General features: G+C 40.0%; 1 protein-coding gene across 2 annotated transcripts in view; it reads left to right on the top strand.

Annotated features, from left to right (window-relative positions):
• The first annotated feature begins 1,082 nt into the window (after positions 1 to 1,082).
• The window catches only part of TTYH1 (tweety family member 1), a 476,474-nt gene continuing 460,958 nt past the window's right edge, over positions 1,083 to 16,598 (top strand). For both annotated transcript variants that reach the window (XM_063942879.1, XM_063942880.1), the window contains exon 1: positions 1,083 to 1,419. In XM_063942879.1, coding sequence (XP_063798949.1) covers positions 1,294 to 1,419 — 126 coding nt within the window. In that variant the 5' untranslated portion in view covers positions 1,083 to 1,293. The remainder of the gene's footprint in view (positions 1,420 to 16,598) is intronic.

Here is a 16,598-nt window from a genome sequence, read left to right on the forward strand (position 1 = left end):
TGTATTTCCCACTAGGCACGTGAGGGGTTAAAAACCAAAGCCACAGCCTGTTATTTTGCATCTTGTTTGTAGTTTAGTATAGTTAGTTTGATTTTTTTTACTAATCAATATATTTTTATTACTAATACGCAAAAAGTGTGCTTATCTTTTACCTGGTGATCAGTATATTTTCTGATGGTTGGCATCCACACAGTACACAGAAATTTCCATTCACCAATAACATGATCAGGAGAGCCTTCTGTCTAAATTTGGTGCATTTCACGATTTAACAAGATAAAGTAAAAGAGGTCCTAAAGATGTGACCATGGCTTTCATACCACTGTTATGATTACTTTACTTCATAAGTGTTTGCTATTTCATAAATACCAACCAACCTACCGGTAATTTTTGGGACTATCCAAGTTTACATTCTTTTGTCCCCTGATTTTTTTGTCCTATGTTTTACATGACCCTTTTAGCACTATAAAAAGATATTTTAATATTTATTGAAGGGAGCATTAAAATGCAATACATACATTATAATAAAATTCAGTTTACATTATAAGGTGGGGATTCTAGGGATGTAAAACAGTGTTTAGATGCATCAGCTCTGCAGTAATCTGTCTCTGGAAAATAGTTTCAAATATTCCAACTACTCTATTCTGAGTGACACTAATATTGCAATATTTTTTATGTGCATAAAAAGTAACTTTATATTTTTTCATGTACCTTGTGTTTACAAAAGCGTTTTGTCTATTAATGTGTTCTGTGCTATAACGAGTTTTTAAGTGTTGAAAATGCATTTTATACAGTCAGACTTTATTGCAGATGAGCATTGCTAGGTTACATTCAGTCCTAAATCTCCAGCACACAACTCATGCTGAGACTTTGTGCGGCAGCCCCTGGGAGAGGTCAGATGTCTTTCTAAATGGCCATTGTTACTTAGTAAAAAAAAGACCACAGAGACCAACTAATTAATAGAAGATTTGTTAATAAACCACTGGGGGGTGCTGCTACTCCCTTCCTTATTCTTCCATCACTGTGTTTCATGGATGCTGATAGACCTACATGTCGGACTCCTCCCTCTGTGTTTCTTTGCTCTGCTTGCTATAAGCAATTACAATCCAGAAGCATCAGTTCCCACCATGTCTGCTGTTTGGAGTCGCTCCTAACAAGATGCATACAGAGCATTGAGAATATCTGCACTACAGTAGCACAGCCTCATCCAAGGAATATTTTCTTACGTTTGCTTTTTTTATTATCAGTATTTTTACATTATTATTATTTTTATTTATTTGTGGACATCAAAGAGCCATGAGCTTAAGTCATGGATACCGGGCATCTTGGTGGACGTACATTCTTCACCAGGTGCCACATACCAATTTCCAGTTTGAAGTGGTGGATAGCAACTTTGCCCCCCAGGACTGGAACTACCAGCAGGTAAGAGGGTGAAGGGGAGACAGGATAAACTAGGAAACAGCAGGTGCATCAACACTAACAAAGGCTTAAAACACTCAACAAGAGACATGGTAGCACTGCGTTAATGTAAAGTTCATAACAGCATAATATTAAGAAAAAAAAAAACAAAGATGAGAAAAAAAGAATGAGACAAAAAAATATATACTGCAGGATAAAATATTTACTATCTCTGTCATTTAGAACAACAATGAAATAAACGTATAACCAAGAATAGGGTTTATCTGGTAAATCAGCTTTAACTCCCTGTTTAACAGTAATTAAAATTTACTGGACAAAATGGTGACTTTACCCTAGTTTGTGCATGATGATCATGTTCTGCTGATTTCACGGTGTGATTTCATTTATGAGTGGTGACATGACTGTTTAAATGTTCACCAAAAGTGTAATAATAATAATAATAATATAAATAATAATATTTATTATTATTATTATTATTATTCCTTTTGTACCTATGATGTTGTTGTTGCTGTATTGTAAATTTGATATTAGTTTTACTGTATGTTTGAAGTATTATTATATGTCAGATATTGCACTGCCTATTGTCAACTATAAGCATACTAAAAGTCAGAAAAGAGTTCTGTCTGTGACCATGGCTGCATGTCCAGGGCTTATAGACAGATAATAGAAGTCCTTTGTGGCTGTTAATATCCACACTTATTTACAGGATGAAACATTATTCCCCATAATACACAAGTGTTTCTAATGAACACTGAAGAGGGAACGTAAGAACTTAACAATGACAATTGATAACATCCATACCGTACTGAGAGCATTTACATTACGGTAACTTGTACATATAGTTATATAGCTATAACACTTTGTATATTATTGGGCTGTAGCGTATTATAGGTAAAGATACCTTGCTGTGGAGCAGTATACAGATATATATATATATAGTTACCAAGGAAAGTTGCAAAATGTTTTGACACTGGTTGTTTCTTTGTATTTATTGTTGTCAAATAATGTAAAATTTAAATTGAGCATATTTGTCTATAATAACAGAATTCATTTTCACAAATATAAGTTAAATAGTTTTTAGCGTAAAACTTACTTCCTGCTTTTATATTCAGTTAATCAGCAGAGGTCTATATGTAATTTACGAAACTCTATACGATAGCTTTAGTAACAAATGACTGTACAGTCACATCCAGGATTGAAAGTGGTCCTGGTGAGGTGGTGAAACTCATGGAGGAGGACCATGGAGGCACCAGGACCTGAGGAAGGAGTAGGTGGCTGCAGCTCATCAGCAACACTAGTGCTGCCTGTAGCATCAATTGATGCAGATGATGGGGTGGGCTTTTCTGTTGAAATTACTGTGCAGGGCAATGGAGATGGTGGGACTAGTTCCCCCTACCATTACAGGTGGTGGAACTCAGTTCCACCTCATTCCCCCCCACTTTAACCCCTGGTCATATCACTTTTCAATAAAATAGGTCTTCAACATTATACAGGGATAGTACGTTTTTTCTTAATTTGCTCTGTAGTTCTAAGTTGTTGTTAGACAAACAAACAGTTGAAAATGAACAGAAAATGCTCTAGAAGTGTGAAAAGGATAGCAATGGCACGGCCATATTTAATCTAGACTTACAAGGTCACTCCAATCATACAAGTGTTTTCTGTAAAGTTAGTGAGATAGGTAGCTGATAAGTCACGTTAGGTCACACGACAGCCTTGGAGAAGAGTAATACACACTACTGGGAAATTAAAACCTCTATTGATTTTAAAAAGAAAGGAAACTGATCCAAAGGAAATATGACCTAATGTATTGTAAGGTCTGTAACTCAAGACCTAACAATACAAGCAAAATCCTTTTGCTTAAGTTTTGGCCTTGTGCAAAAGTACGTGGAGTTATCATACTTTTTCATCTGCAGTACGATAATTATTTATTGTGACTTTCTTCCTTACTACATTAGTTTTGATGGTTCGTTCATCATAGCATTAAATACATTTATTGTTTCCATAGAAATTTAGGAATGCTGCTATAAACTATCATAGAGGGTTTCATCTTGGAAAGTCTAGGCCACATTAACAATGTGCTCTCACCCGTGCAGAACATGTCATTTCTCATTGATTAGCAGCAGATTAATTTTATTACACCATATTTATTTTATAGACATCATTTGAAATCCATTTCTTGAGGGTAGGAATTCCTCATTAAAATTGTATAGACTTTACTCTAAAACTACAAATCTACCTAGTTTGTCACCTTTGAAGTGCAGCCACTTTAAATCTTCCATCATTAATGTATTTTTGTTCTATAGAGTATCTGCTAAACACGCATTGCTGCATGCAGACAATTTTATGCTTTCTAGTTGACACTCAAACATTAAACATCTAAAGAGCTGAAGTGAATAAGTTGCCCATATTAAGCAATCAATTTCTGTCATTTTATAGATGATGGGGCAGATTTATCATAGCTTCAGCTTCATCAATCACCTACTAACTGTTATCTTACAGGCTGTGTTTGAAAGATGACAGATAGGAGCAGATTCTTTGGTACTTTAACTCTCTCCCTGTTATCTCTCTCCAATCTTTGATAAATCTGCTCCTATGCCACCCAGTTGCAAACACTCAACTGCAAGTATAGATGCTGCAAGAGCTGAGTTAAGGGTTCGGGGAGCCCTAAACTTTAACATTTAGGATACAGGCAACAGGTCCTTGTGCGACAGCCTTCGGTGTGTGCAGGGGCCTATTAATAGAGGACGAGGCCCGTGTGCAGCCTCCGCCGTCTAGGCCCACTCTACTGTAGTCAGCAGCATTGCCGCGCAATTAAGTCTGAGCACTAGGGTGCACGGACTGTATTGTGCATGCGCAGATCACTGGGGAATTGGTGCTGTGGCCATTTTACTGGGGTTTTCCTTACTGCGCTTGAGCAAAACTCTGGGAAAATGGCAGCCGCTCCATTTTCATGGTAATTTGTGGAGGAGATCTGCCGCCTAAAGAAGACTCAGCAGAGGTGGGTATTGAAAAAATGGGTGCACCAATTATAGATACGCCACTGGGTGTGTACATGAAAAGGAGGCATGGTCACACATCATGCTCCCTTTACATGTTACTCAGGGGGCGTGTACATGCATACTGTCACACACATACATACATACGTAGAGTACATAGTCACTCACTTACACACATACTTACACACACACACACACACACACACACACACACACACACACACACACACACAATACCTCCTTGAGGCCCTCTTATGTTATAGGCTGGCCGCTGGTTAGTGTTGATCACTCTAGGTCTGCAGAAGCTTCTCCCTTCCTCTCTACCATGCTGCTCGCACTGGCTGTACAATGCCAAGTAGCCCCATGCCCTGCTTAGAATCCACCTCTCGCTTCTCAAGCTTGACATGCTATAGTTAATGGATGGGGTCCCCCACTAATCCAGCTCTGTATATGGCTGATATGTGTATGACCTGTAGTTAATAAAATTGCATAAGCACAGTTACGGAACACGAGAGTACAAAAAAATTGCATGATCCATCCTCAAGTGGGCCCCAAAGACTTGTCATTCACTTTTTTTTTTTAAATCAGATTTGTATTTTAACTAGTTCTGTATGTTTATGTATATGTTTATGGGGGAGAGAGCTGTAAGTGACACAACGATCCCAGCTTTTCCTCCTCCTGGCCTGGATATCTGGTTCCTGTGTAACCTGTTATCTAATGAGGGTCTAGGGTGTGACCTTCTGTGTCCTGTCCCAGTGTGTAAGTAGTACATAGGCTGTTGCTATTCTTGCATGTGACATGATAAATTATATATTTTATTTTTTCTGTGTTTATTCTAAGGCTATTTAAGTTGTCTTTCTTCAATTACAGTACAAGAAAACTTTAGAAAATAGTCTCTCAATTAGGTGGAGCTATAAACAGTACCCAGGCATTGTTAAACTATTAGATTAAATCTAATATATACCATTGGTTTAAATGTAATATATACAATCCATACCTCCCAACATGACCCATTACAGGAGAGGCAAAATGCTTTCTATCTGTTCTAGCCTCTTAATTTATGATTGCAATTACCTGTGTTGAAATACCTTTATTATCAATTAAATATTTCAACAAAAGTGACGCCAATCATGTCTTAAGGGATGTCGAGGTAGAGAGCATTTTGTCCCTACTGGAATGGGTCATGTTGGGAGGTATGCGCAATCTAATATACACCCCCCTTCCCCTGGGCCCCCCTGTCTTAAGTGCCCTGGGCCCACCCACGGCTTAATCCGGCCCTGAATATGCAAAAAAATAGACTAAGTAGCATTCTAAAATGGTGGGAAAGTGATAATTTTTCACACAGTACATTTTCTAGACCTGCAACAAATATGGGGAACATAGTTACCATTTATGCCAATCACCACCTCACTTGTGAGATATTCCCAAAACCTGGAAACTGAACTCTTGCTGGGAATTCTCAGACATCTAATAAAAGCTGACTTATGCATTATTTATTACTAGTAAAAGGCTAAATACCGGTGTTCCTGTCATGTACTAAGGGAACAATGGGGGGCTGTTATTGGCAGAAGACCCTCTTACTGGCTCTAGGAGTCTCACACAAATAGCACTAGGGTTCCTAACACTATCCAATTAGTTAATTTTACTGTCAGTAAATTACCCTGTACCGCACAGAAACACATAGGCTCTGCGAAACACCATAGACACAGCTTTAAAGAACACTTATCAGGGATTTGGCTTCGCTTAACTGAGGCAGATGAACCAAACCCCCCTCTCCCCACCCCGATAAGTGCCGATGTTCAGGGCTAATAGCCCACTGGAGTATAATTACAGCAGATAATTGGATATCCCCCTCTGTATTTGTATTTCTGTTATACAGTACAGTACAGCACTATATACCAATGTAATTCATAAGATGATTTACTCTATACCAGTGTAATACACTGGATGCTGTTTTGCATGCCACCACAATACACTGGATGAATTACTGTAAGCCACTCCAACTCAGTGGTGATGTACTGTTTGCCAATTAAATTCACTAGAGCCTGTAATGTTTTATATTCCATTCTAATGTTTTACAGTATATGCTGTATTATATGTCACTTCAATACACTGTATGTAATAATATATACTGCTCTAAATCACTGGACACTATACCTATATTGCTGTATACTGTACTATTTTGCTGGATACTGTACTATATTGCACTCTAATACATGGATGTTGTACTGTATGCTGCTCTACTGTTTAATACAAAATATGTTGTAATGTATTCCACTGTACTGCACTGAATGTTGTATCAAATTCCATTCCAATTCACTTGATGATGTACTGAATGCCATTTTAATTCTCTGGGCGCTGTATTGTATGCCACCCCAAATCATTGGATGCTGTACTATACTGTATTTCACTACAAAAGACTGGATGCTATGCTACTGTACATTCTACTCCAGTAGGCTGGATACTGTATTGTCTTCCACTGTACAGGAAATGCTGTGCTCTATACCCATCTAATACTCTGGATGCTGTACTGTAGATTGGACAGTACACTGGATGCCGCACTTTGTGCATCACAAATATACTTAGGGCTCCATTTATGAACAAGCCATAACCACTTTAGTACTTGCTAAAGAGGTTTTGGCCTCCATTTACTAATTATGACACAGTGGTAATCTATAGATGGCGTAAGTGGGTCCCTATTACCGGATATGTGCCAAGCATGTGTTACACAATTTCACAGGTATTTCATTTTAGCTTGAAGTGACAAGACTTTTGAACAATACTTTAATAGTGCAACATGCAACACTGACTGCGGCAGATATATACTGCATTTCTCTGTTGCTAAATATCAGCAATACTTAAAAATTGTCTTAATGTCAAAATATCTGTTTCCACATGATAGGGTCTTTTTTATCAAGCCCTTGAAAGCCCTATCTAGTCCTTATTGTTACATATCAAAGACTACCAATGAATATGGCCATAGCATGGAGACGCTAGATATTCTAAATTAACAATGACAAGTACTGGAGATATCCTCTTATCAATATCACAATATCAGGATTGCTGTAACAGCAAGCAATGGAGGAAAAAATGCTCTATGGGTAAAAAAAAATGTTTTCCCCCATTTAAAATAAGTCGATTTTTTTTCTTACAATTTTTAATAATTAATTTTTATTTCTATACTTCTTTATTTTTGTTATATATTCCGCTACTGGAAGCCCAGTATTGGGCTTCTGATTGAGTGCTCTTGTGTGACCCAGCCAATGCATGATATAGTATGTGTACCATTAATAGACAGAATACTTATCTGTGGGCGTAATTCTGAGTTGATCGCAGCAGGATCTTTGTTAGTAGTTGGGCAAAACCATGTGCACTGCAGGGGGGGCAGATATAACATGTGCAGAGAGAGATAGATTTGGGTGTGGCGAGTTCAATCTGCATTCTAAATTGCAGTGTAAAAATAAAGCAGCCAGTATTTACCCTGCACAGAAACAAAATAACCCACCCAAATCTAACTCTCTCTGCACATGTTATATCTGCCTCCCATGCAGTGCACATGGTTTTGCCCAACTGCTAAAAAATTTCCTGCTGCGATCAACTTGGAATTACCCCCTGTATGCAGTTCCAATTCATTGTATGTTGTATTGTATACTGTACAAGATGTAGCTAATATCCTGGTGGCAGTTAGGAGCCAATTGGCTGGGACTTTATCTCCGTCGGATTTATCTCCATCCAAGGCTTAGTAAATAGACCCCTTAGTTTTTTCCTGAATACACCACAGTGTACCTTCTACTGTATATTAGGCTTTTTATACATTTTCATAAATATATTTTATATTATATGTATCTAACTAGATGGATTATACGTGTGTATTGCCTTTATTCAGTTGTCATCTTTATTTTCAATGTATACAAAAAAAAATTTGAAAACACCTTTGACGCTACCATTATCTGTCAGAACATAAGTCTTTTCTTTGAGGCAAAAGCAGCAAATACACAGGTCTGGTAGCAATACCTTGTATTTATTATCAGTTATTTATATAGTGTGCATATAATCTGTAGCGCTTTACAGAGAATATTTGGCAAATCACATAAGTCCCTGCCCAAGTGGAACTAACAATCATTATCCCCTATGTATTCAGTATGATATCGCTGCTGACGGGATGCCGGCGGTGTAAATCCTGACAATGGGAGGTAAGACTGTTTCCCCCTACCCACTAACCCTAATATTCCCTCTCTGCAGCCTAACCCTAACCTCCCCCAGGTTGTGCCTAACCCTAGCCTCCCTCCGCAGCCTAACCGTAACTAGGGTGACAAATCCCGGGATCGGCAGGATCCAGGCCTGAAATTGGCCGGGATTCAATCCCTGGATTGGAGCTTCCAATCCCGGAGATTTAGGTATTGGCCAGCAATTTTTTTTTTTATATGCCGGGCAGCGTTGAGTGTGCTCGGGAGTCTCAGATGCTGCCCGGCTCCCCCTGCTCACCTCTCTCTGGCTCCGGCTGGACGCACTGTGCAGCATGATGTGAAGTCAGAAGTCACACTGCACAGCCAGCTGCCCAGCCGCCCGCTGCATCTCACCGCTGCCCTGCACCTCCTGCCCGCCTGTTCTCACAGCAAAATGTCCCACCCTCCCGTCCAGATTGCGGTGAGTTTTCTGGTTTGGTCGGGGGGGGGGGGGGGGGGGGGGACACACATTGATAAGCAGCCAATCCCAGGAATCCCCGGATTGATAATTTTTCAATCCTGATTCCTGGGATTGAAAAAATGGCCTGGGATTGGCTACCCTAACCCTCCCCGGCTGGCACTTAAACCTAACCCCCTAAATTTAATCATTCCTTTTCCAAATAGTCTTATTATTTATTTATTTTTAAATGTAACTTTAAACAGTTTCAGACCAACCAAATAAAGTTTATCATTCTACAATGAAACACTTTAATACATCATCTGTTCAGCATTTCAATGACTAATCACTATTCCACCCATCAACATTGCAGGGAAATATGAAGTGTTGCTCCTTCCTCAAGGCTTTGGAGGTTGAGGTACAGTAACTTCTTCAGCAGATCACTTTGGGAGAGATTTATCAAAACTTGGAAATAGATAAAGTGGAGAGAGATAAAGTACTGTTCAATTAGCTTCTGTCATTTTACCTGCTCTATTTGAAAAATGACAGGAGCTGATCGTTGGTAATTTATCTCTCTCCATGTTATCTCACTCCAAGCTATGATAAATCTCCCCCCTTAAAGTATAAATGCCACATCATTTTCCTTAAATGCAAAAGTGGGTTTATCTTTGTCAGTGCTCCCCCGGATTTTTGTAAAACATCTTGCACTCACTTCGTAGTACTCAATTTCAAACTGCTTCAATTTACTCCACAGCCACCATCTTGGAAAAAACTGCCTATCTTAATATTCAGGATAATCTTTAGATAATACCCCTTTCACACTGCACAAATAACCCGGTCGGCGTGCGGTGTGAAAGGGTCGCCTGACCTGGCAATTCAACCCGGGAATAAAGCAGTGTTATACCCGGGTTGAATACTGGGTCAGTGGCTGCATAAACGTGCTCCCAGATCGATGCGTCCCGGGACCCGTTTACTACAGCAGGAAGAGGTGGCGCGGAGATGATCTCATTTCCCAGCGCCACCTCCACCTCCGCCCCCGACTCTGCCCCCCCGCTGCTATGGCAACCCGCCCAACATATTGCTGCCAATGCCAGATCCCACCAGGGAAGGACTCGTTTTCAATTCCCGGGTGGGATTCGGCATTGGCAGTGTGAAAGGGGTATTAATGATTCACAGTGTTTTACACAAATCACCAACATGGATAATACATATTTGGACCTGTATAAGTTTGTTTTGACATAACAGCCATGATACCTGAAATGTAGAAAATGTACTTTGACAAGTGAAAAACCGTTTCTTGTTAAAAAAACAAAAATCATATTTACCCATTACCACTTTGCCATGTGCATCTTTCCCTCACAGTCAAATAGAAATGAGGAGTGCTTCCTAAATTTATCGTCACATGACAACAAAAGTGTCTAGTCGCATAGATACAGTGATGGGCCATCTTACCCCACTGGCTCATCTTACCCCACTCTCCCCTATAAGCTAATGGGCCCTATATATTGGCCGATCCGCCGTCGAGCTGCCCGACGGCGGATACGGCCGACGGGCGACCCGGCGGAGGAGGGGCAGTGACGGGGGGAGTGAAGTTTCTTCACTCCCCCAGTCACCCGGCTGCATTGAAGTGCAGGCAAATATGGACGAGATCGTCCATATTGGCCTGCATGTACAGCCGACAGGGGACCAGCGATGAATGAGCACGGGGCCGCGTATCGTTCATCGCTGGAGCCTCCACACTGCACGATATGAACGTTATCTCGTTCATTTATGAACGAGATCGTTCATATCTTTGACTGATGTCGGCCAGTGTGTAGGGCCTATAAGTCAATGCTATGCAGATGTTCTGTGGCCAGAATCACTACCTGAAGCGACTGAGTAGCTCTCAGGTGTCTCTGCCATGATTTATTTATTTGCAGTGATAAGTTATTTTCTATCACAGCTATAAGCTGCAATCATAACATCAGTCTTTTAGTATACAGACTCCTATGTTTCACTAGTGGTTCAGTGAATGCAAGATATAGATATGCTTGGCTTAACCTTAATATTGCTTTACATTGATCATAGAATAGTGTGTTAGCAAGTATTTCTGTGGAAAGAAAGCTCTTTAACTATTATAAATAGACAATATATAAATAGAGTAATTCTGCATGTGCCTGTATGCTGGTGACCATTCCACATTAACTAAAATCTGCATTGAAATAGTTTAAAGAGATTTAGGATTATCTACTCAATATGTTCATTGTGTTACCTAATTGTAGAAGCTAGACTTCTTAAAGGGGACAGTTGAGGCAGAATGGATTAAGCAAAGGGTTAACATAGACTGAACGATATTGGGTTTATTTGCATCAACTGAGCAGAAGTTTCCTAATTGAGAAATAGAGGACATAGCAACGCATGAAAACGATGGAGAGGGAGGAGAGATTCAGCATGGAGGCGGGAGTGGCGGGAGAAGAGTGAGAGAAATTACTGAGTTTAATTTCAAGGTTGGCTTAACAAGAAGAGTTTAAAGCAAACTGTTTTCAAATTTCCACGTTGCAATCAGGTTTCCTCCTGCTCTATAGGGAATAAAATGATTTTCAGTGATATTATTGGGACACTGGCAGCTAAGTGACATCAATGGCAGCTGTGTTAATAAATAAGTATCTTACTCCAGCAGAGTAACCACTAGGTGTAAACACTAGGGCTAGCAGTTATATAACATGGCATAACAGTATAACCAGCTGCATAAGAGCAACGTGCCGGTATTACAAGTGTCGGTAATAAGAAGACTTATGCGCCCAAATACATGAAGTAATGACAATAACTTTATTTGAAATTACATTTTTAACAACATTCTAAACACAAGAGCTGCAGGTGCCCATCAGAATTATGCATCTTTCTTATAGCCAGTATTGCTATCAATATTTGAAAGATGCATTGTGGCAATAATAGATGTTCTATCACTGTGATAAGAGCCAATAGCATATTATTGTTATTACCTTTCATTAGTATTCAGTGGCAAACGCAGGATTTCTTGAGGGGGGTTTCCAAATGCAATCTCCCAATCTCCCACTCTGCAGAACATTGGAGCAAGTGTAGGAGTTTGGGGGAGCGGTAGAAGAACCTAGTAATGACTCTAAACATTGGTCTTTTTATACACTGTATACTGTATGAAATACAGTATTTATATTTAACACTATAGATGGTCTATAGTATAGGCTTTATCAAACATACTTAAATAATATAAATATGTGGTCAGAAAAAGGTTAAACATACCATAATAAATAAATAAACAAACAAACAAACATAATAGAACCAGTACTGCACTTTCTAAGCACACATTCTCCCACCTTATGGTAATGCGCCTGTCTCTTCTTCCTGGTAGCTACTCTTTGGTCCAGTGCACTGATTGAGGACTCAGATCCACACACAGCAAACTTGGTAGAAGAAGCTGCTACCACTGGGCATCTGGGCATGTGCAGCAGCTCTGCTGTCCCAAAAACTGCATGATGTGGCGGCAGTTCTAGTAATAGTATTATTTACCATTACTATTGTCATAATTTGAGTCACTTGCCAAGAGGAAGGGGGTTTCCGTGCAACCGGAAACCCCCCCTGCGTTTGCCTATGAGTATAGTGGCCCTCATTCCGAGTTGATCGCTCGTTAGCTATTTTTTGCAGAGCAGCGATCAGATAGTCACCGCCCACGGGGGAGTGTATTTTTGCTTTGCAAGTGTGCAATCACATGTGCAGCCGAGCGGGACGAAAAAGTTTTTTGCAGTTTCTGAGTAGGTCTGAACTTACTCAGCCCTTGCGATCACTTCATCCTGTCCGGTCCCATAATAGACGTCAGACACCCGCCCTGCAAACGCCTGGTCACGTCTGCGTTTTTCCTATCACTCCCAGAAAATGGTCAGTTGACACCCATAAACGCCTTCTTCCTGTCAATCTCCTTGCGATCGGTTGTGCGAATCGCTAGAAGCATTGCACAGCAACGATGCTGTTTGTACCCGTACGACGTGCGTGTGCATTGCGGTGCAGACGCATGCGCAGTAGTAACCTGATCGCTGTGCTGCAAAAAATGGCAGCGAGCGATCAACTCGGAATGAGGGCCATAGACCCAACTGAGAGACTGATACAGAGAGGCGCAGGGAGAAGTTGTGTCAATGAAGAGTTAAAAGGAAAAAAAAAAAAGCACTTTGAGTCTTATTGGGAGAAAAGTGCAATATAAATAAGCTGATGATGATGATGATTTATTACTATTATTATTATTATTATTATTATTATTATTTGTAGAAAGTTGCAAAATGGCTTAAACTAAAAGGTGAAAATCAGACAATACATTACAAGTGAAATTGAGCAACTAGTTATTGCAACAATATTTCCATTAGCTTCTGCTCTAAATAATTAGTTTGAGTTCAATATTCTTGCCAATTTAAATGTCAGAGACAAAACTACTGATAGGCACAGCTTAGTAAATCTAGCCCTGATACAAACAGGAACAAAAAATGATGAGTGCTTGAATAACCTGTAAAATGAGATGATAATTTGATCCCTGTATGTGACAATGAGAAGACAAAAATACAGGTTCCTTTCATTACTATTTTCGCAATGTGACTTTCAATGAATGACAAATGTAACTAGGGACATGTGGTGGAGTTCTGTGATCATATAAAAGCATACAGTAAGGCTGTAGGCTAAATGCCTTTATATGGGTCACAAAAATGTAAAATGATCTCTAATATAAAAATGTACAGTAGGGGATGCATTATTCCTCGTGATACACAAGTATTCCTAAACACTGAACTGATGATCCAAGGAAGTCCAGACAGGAGGGGCACAACATATAGTATAATACCATACAGGCTATAATGCCACCATTTGTAGCACATCATTGCGGGGGGCGGAGCCATGGTGACATGGGTCACAGTAAATCATATCATCACACTCAAGCCTTATTATCTTCTTTTGTGAAATCAGGGCCGGCCCACCCATAATGCGAGGTATATGGCCGCGTAGAGCACCACACTATGGAGGGTGCCGCTGACTTCTCCATTTGCCGGCTTGTTCTTGGTGGCTTCTTCACGAGATGCTGTAATACTCTACCTTTGTAGTGGTGGATCCAGGGGATCTGGAGGAGTGAGCTCTGGCTCGCCCAAGGCACACAGTGGAATCAGGAACTGGCCGCTGGTGTCATTCTCATCACAGTTCCTCCAAGTCCTGGCTCCTATGTTTGAATAGGTCTCAGGCTGCATGCATGCTATGCACTCCCAACGAGACCCGTCTTATTATGTGTGAAAGCAGCACTTCTACTGTGTGCATTATTGGCAGGATTTATCAAGCCTTGGAGAGTGACAAATTGCACAGTGATAAAGTATCAGCCAACCAGCTCCTAACTGCCATGTTACAGGCTGTGTTTGAACAATGACAGTTAGGAGATGATTGATTGGTACTATATCATCGTGTAATCTATCACACTCCAAAGCTTGATAAACCTGGGTATATGTGTGTAAGTGGTACTACTACTGTTGGCATTATGTGTGTAAGCGGCACTACTCCTGTGGGCATTATCTGTAAGAGGCACTACTATTATAGGCATTATGTGTATAAGTGGCACTACTACTGTGGGCATTGTGTGTAAGGGACATTACCAGTGTGGGCATTGTGTATAAGGGGCACAACTGTATAATATAATGTGAATCAGGGGCACTTCGTGCAGTGGAATAAGAATGCACTATTGGGTGGTGTCATTTGAATTAGGGGTACTATTGAGTGATCACGCCCCTTCCTTTTGAGACCACACCCTATTTTTGTGGCGTACCTATATATATATATATATATATATATATATATATATAGACACAAACGTCCACAAAAGGGTCAGATGCAGCAGTAGTAGCACAGCAGCCGGCCCACTGCTCACTGATGGGGGCTAATTGGTCACTGATGGGGGCAGGAAACAGGTGCATTGCATTATTACATCCCGTTCCGTACCCCTTGTAGAGTGATTTGTCTTTAGAGAGCGACAGGGCTTAAGCTGTGGACCGCGTGGGTGGCTCCATTGCAGGAAAAAGATGCTCTGTCAGTAGGGGGTTTCTGGGTAGTTAGAACCCCCTCTCCTGTGTGTACTACTGTATAGTACAGTATACATGCTGTATGTTAACACGTGTATTTTATTAGAAATATCATATATTTCAGCTGCAATATGCATTTTAAGACTTATTGAACCAAATGTTGCTTTGTATGAAACTATATTACTTTCTCTCAAAGAGGCGCCTACTTTGGTTGATCACATGCACCTCCTATACATGACTAGTAGGTCAGTGGAGGTGTTATATTTTTCTTTGTAAATCACTAAATTCAACTCAGTGATTCAGTATATGTGAATCAGTGACTTGCGGTGGGGTGAGGCAGGTGATGCAGAGCCTTTCCTGCCATACTAACGTTTAAACCAGAGGTTTGACTATATAGAGTATATGACAAATACAAAGAATATATTATAGATATAGTCTTTTTATTATTCTAATGATTTTTATAGTCAAATCTCTGGAGTAAAAAGTCTATAGCAGGTGAGGCAGTGCCTCATCTTCTTATCTCTCTGATCAAAACTCACCAAATTTCCAGCAGTATAAACTGCGGCACCTGTGTATAATGCCCACATGCACCCTTTGGCTCGTAAATTGTGTATAAATCTGGCTCTGGTACTATCCATTACCTTCTGAGACATTTACCTCACCGCACATCCCTGATATGAATGTACATGTACTATTTACTGCAGAATGTCATGTATATTTTATCAATGGAAGAATTCAAAGTTACACTACAATATCTCACTTCTCTTAATTTATGTCAATAAAGACAAAAATTAAAAAGGATTAAAAAAATGCATTTCAAGAGGGCTCTCCGACGCTGGGAGGGTACACACATGTGTGTATGGGGCCTATTCATCATCACTAAAATGGCCCACTACACATACGGAAATGACAGTTTCTGAATTTTTTATTTAAATGGTCATTCATTATCAGGGGTCAGATAGGGCTGCTTAATATTCAGCAAACTTCAAAAACTTAAGAGTTTGCCTGCATGAACAAACACCATCTTCCGATGGTGCTAGTTCTCGGAGTCCCACTCCTTCCTATGAAAAGGAGATTCAGGATTGTGAAGAGGGATACAAACAGATCCCTACGCCACCCCTCATTGGTCACACGTGCTGAAGCTGGCAATGGGGGTGGCAAGTAACACTGCTACTGTAGCAGTGTTACTGATCTCAGGGACAGGTGCTTTTAGGAGGAGCTGTCCCTGTAGAGTTGCTCCAGTGATAAATATCCCCCATTAAATAAGCCCCTATGACAGTGCTGTAACTGCTGTAACTAGGCATTCCCTTATTCACCCATTTAGGGAGAGCACATTTGTATGTATCTGGGAGGAGCCAAAAGAATGTCACAGATTAATAAAGTAGAACTGGTAACCTAAGAATTAATAACCAGTTGTTTATAACATAGGAGTAACCGAAACGGGTTTATAAAAGTGAATTATTTCTTTATTTTTAAATGGCATTTTTATTATATATTATATTCTGTTGAT

The sequence above is a fragment of the Pseudophryne corroboree genome, chromosome 10 (assembly GCF_028390025.1).
Source record: "Pseudophryne corroboree isolate aPseCor3 chromosome 10, aPseCor3.hap2, whole genome shotgun sequence".
Classification (NCBI taxonomy): domain Eukaryota; kingdom Metazoa; phylum Chordata; class Amphibia; order Anura; family Myobatrachidae; genus Pseudophryne; species Pseudophryne corroboree.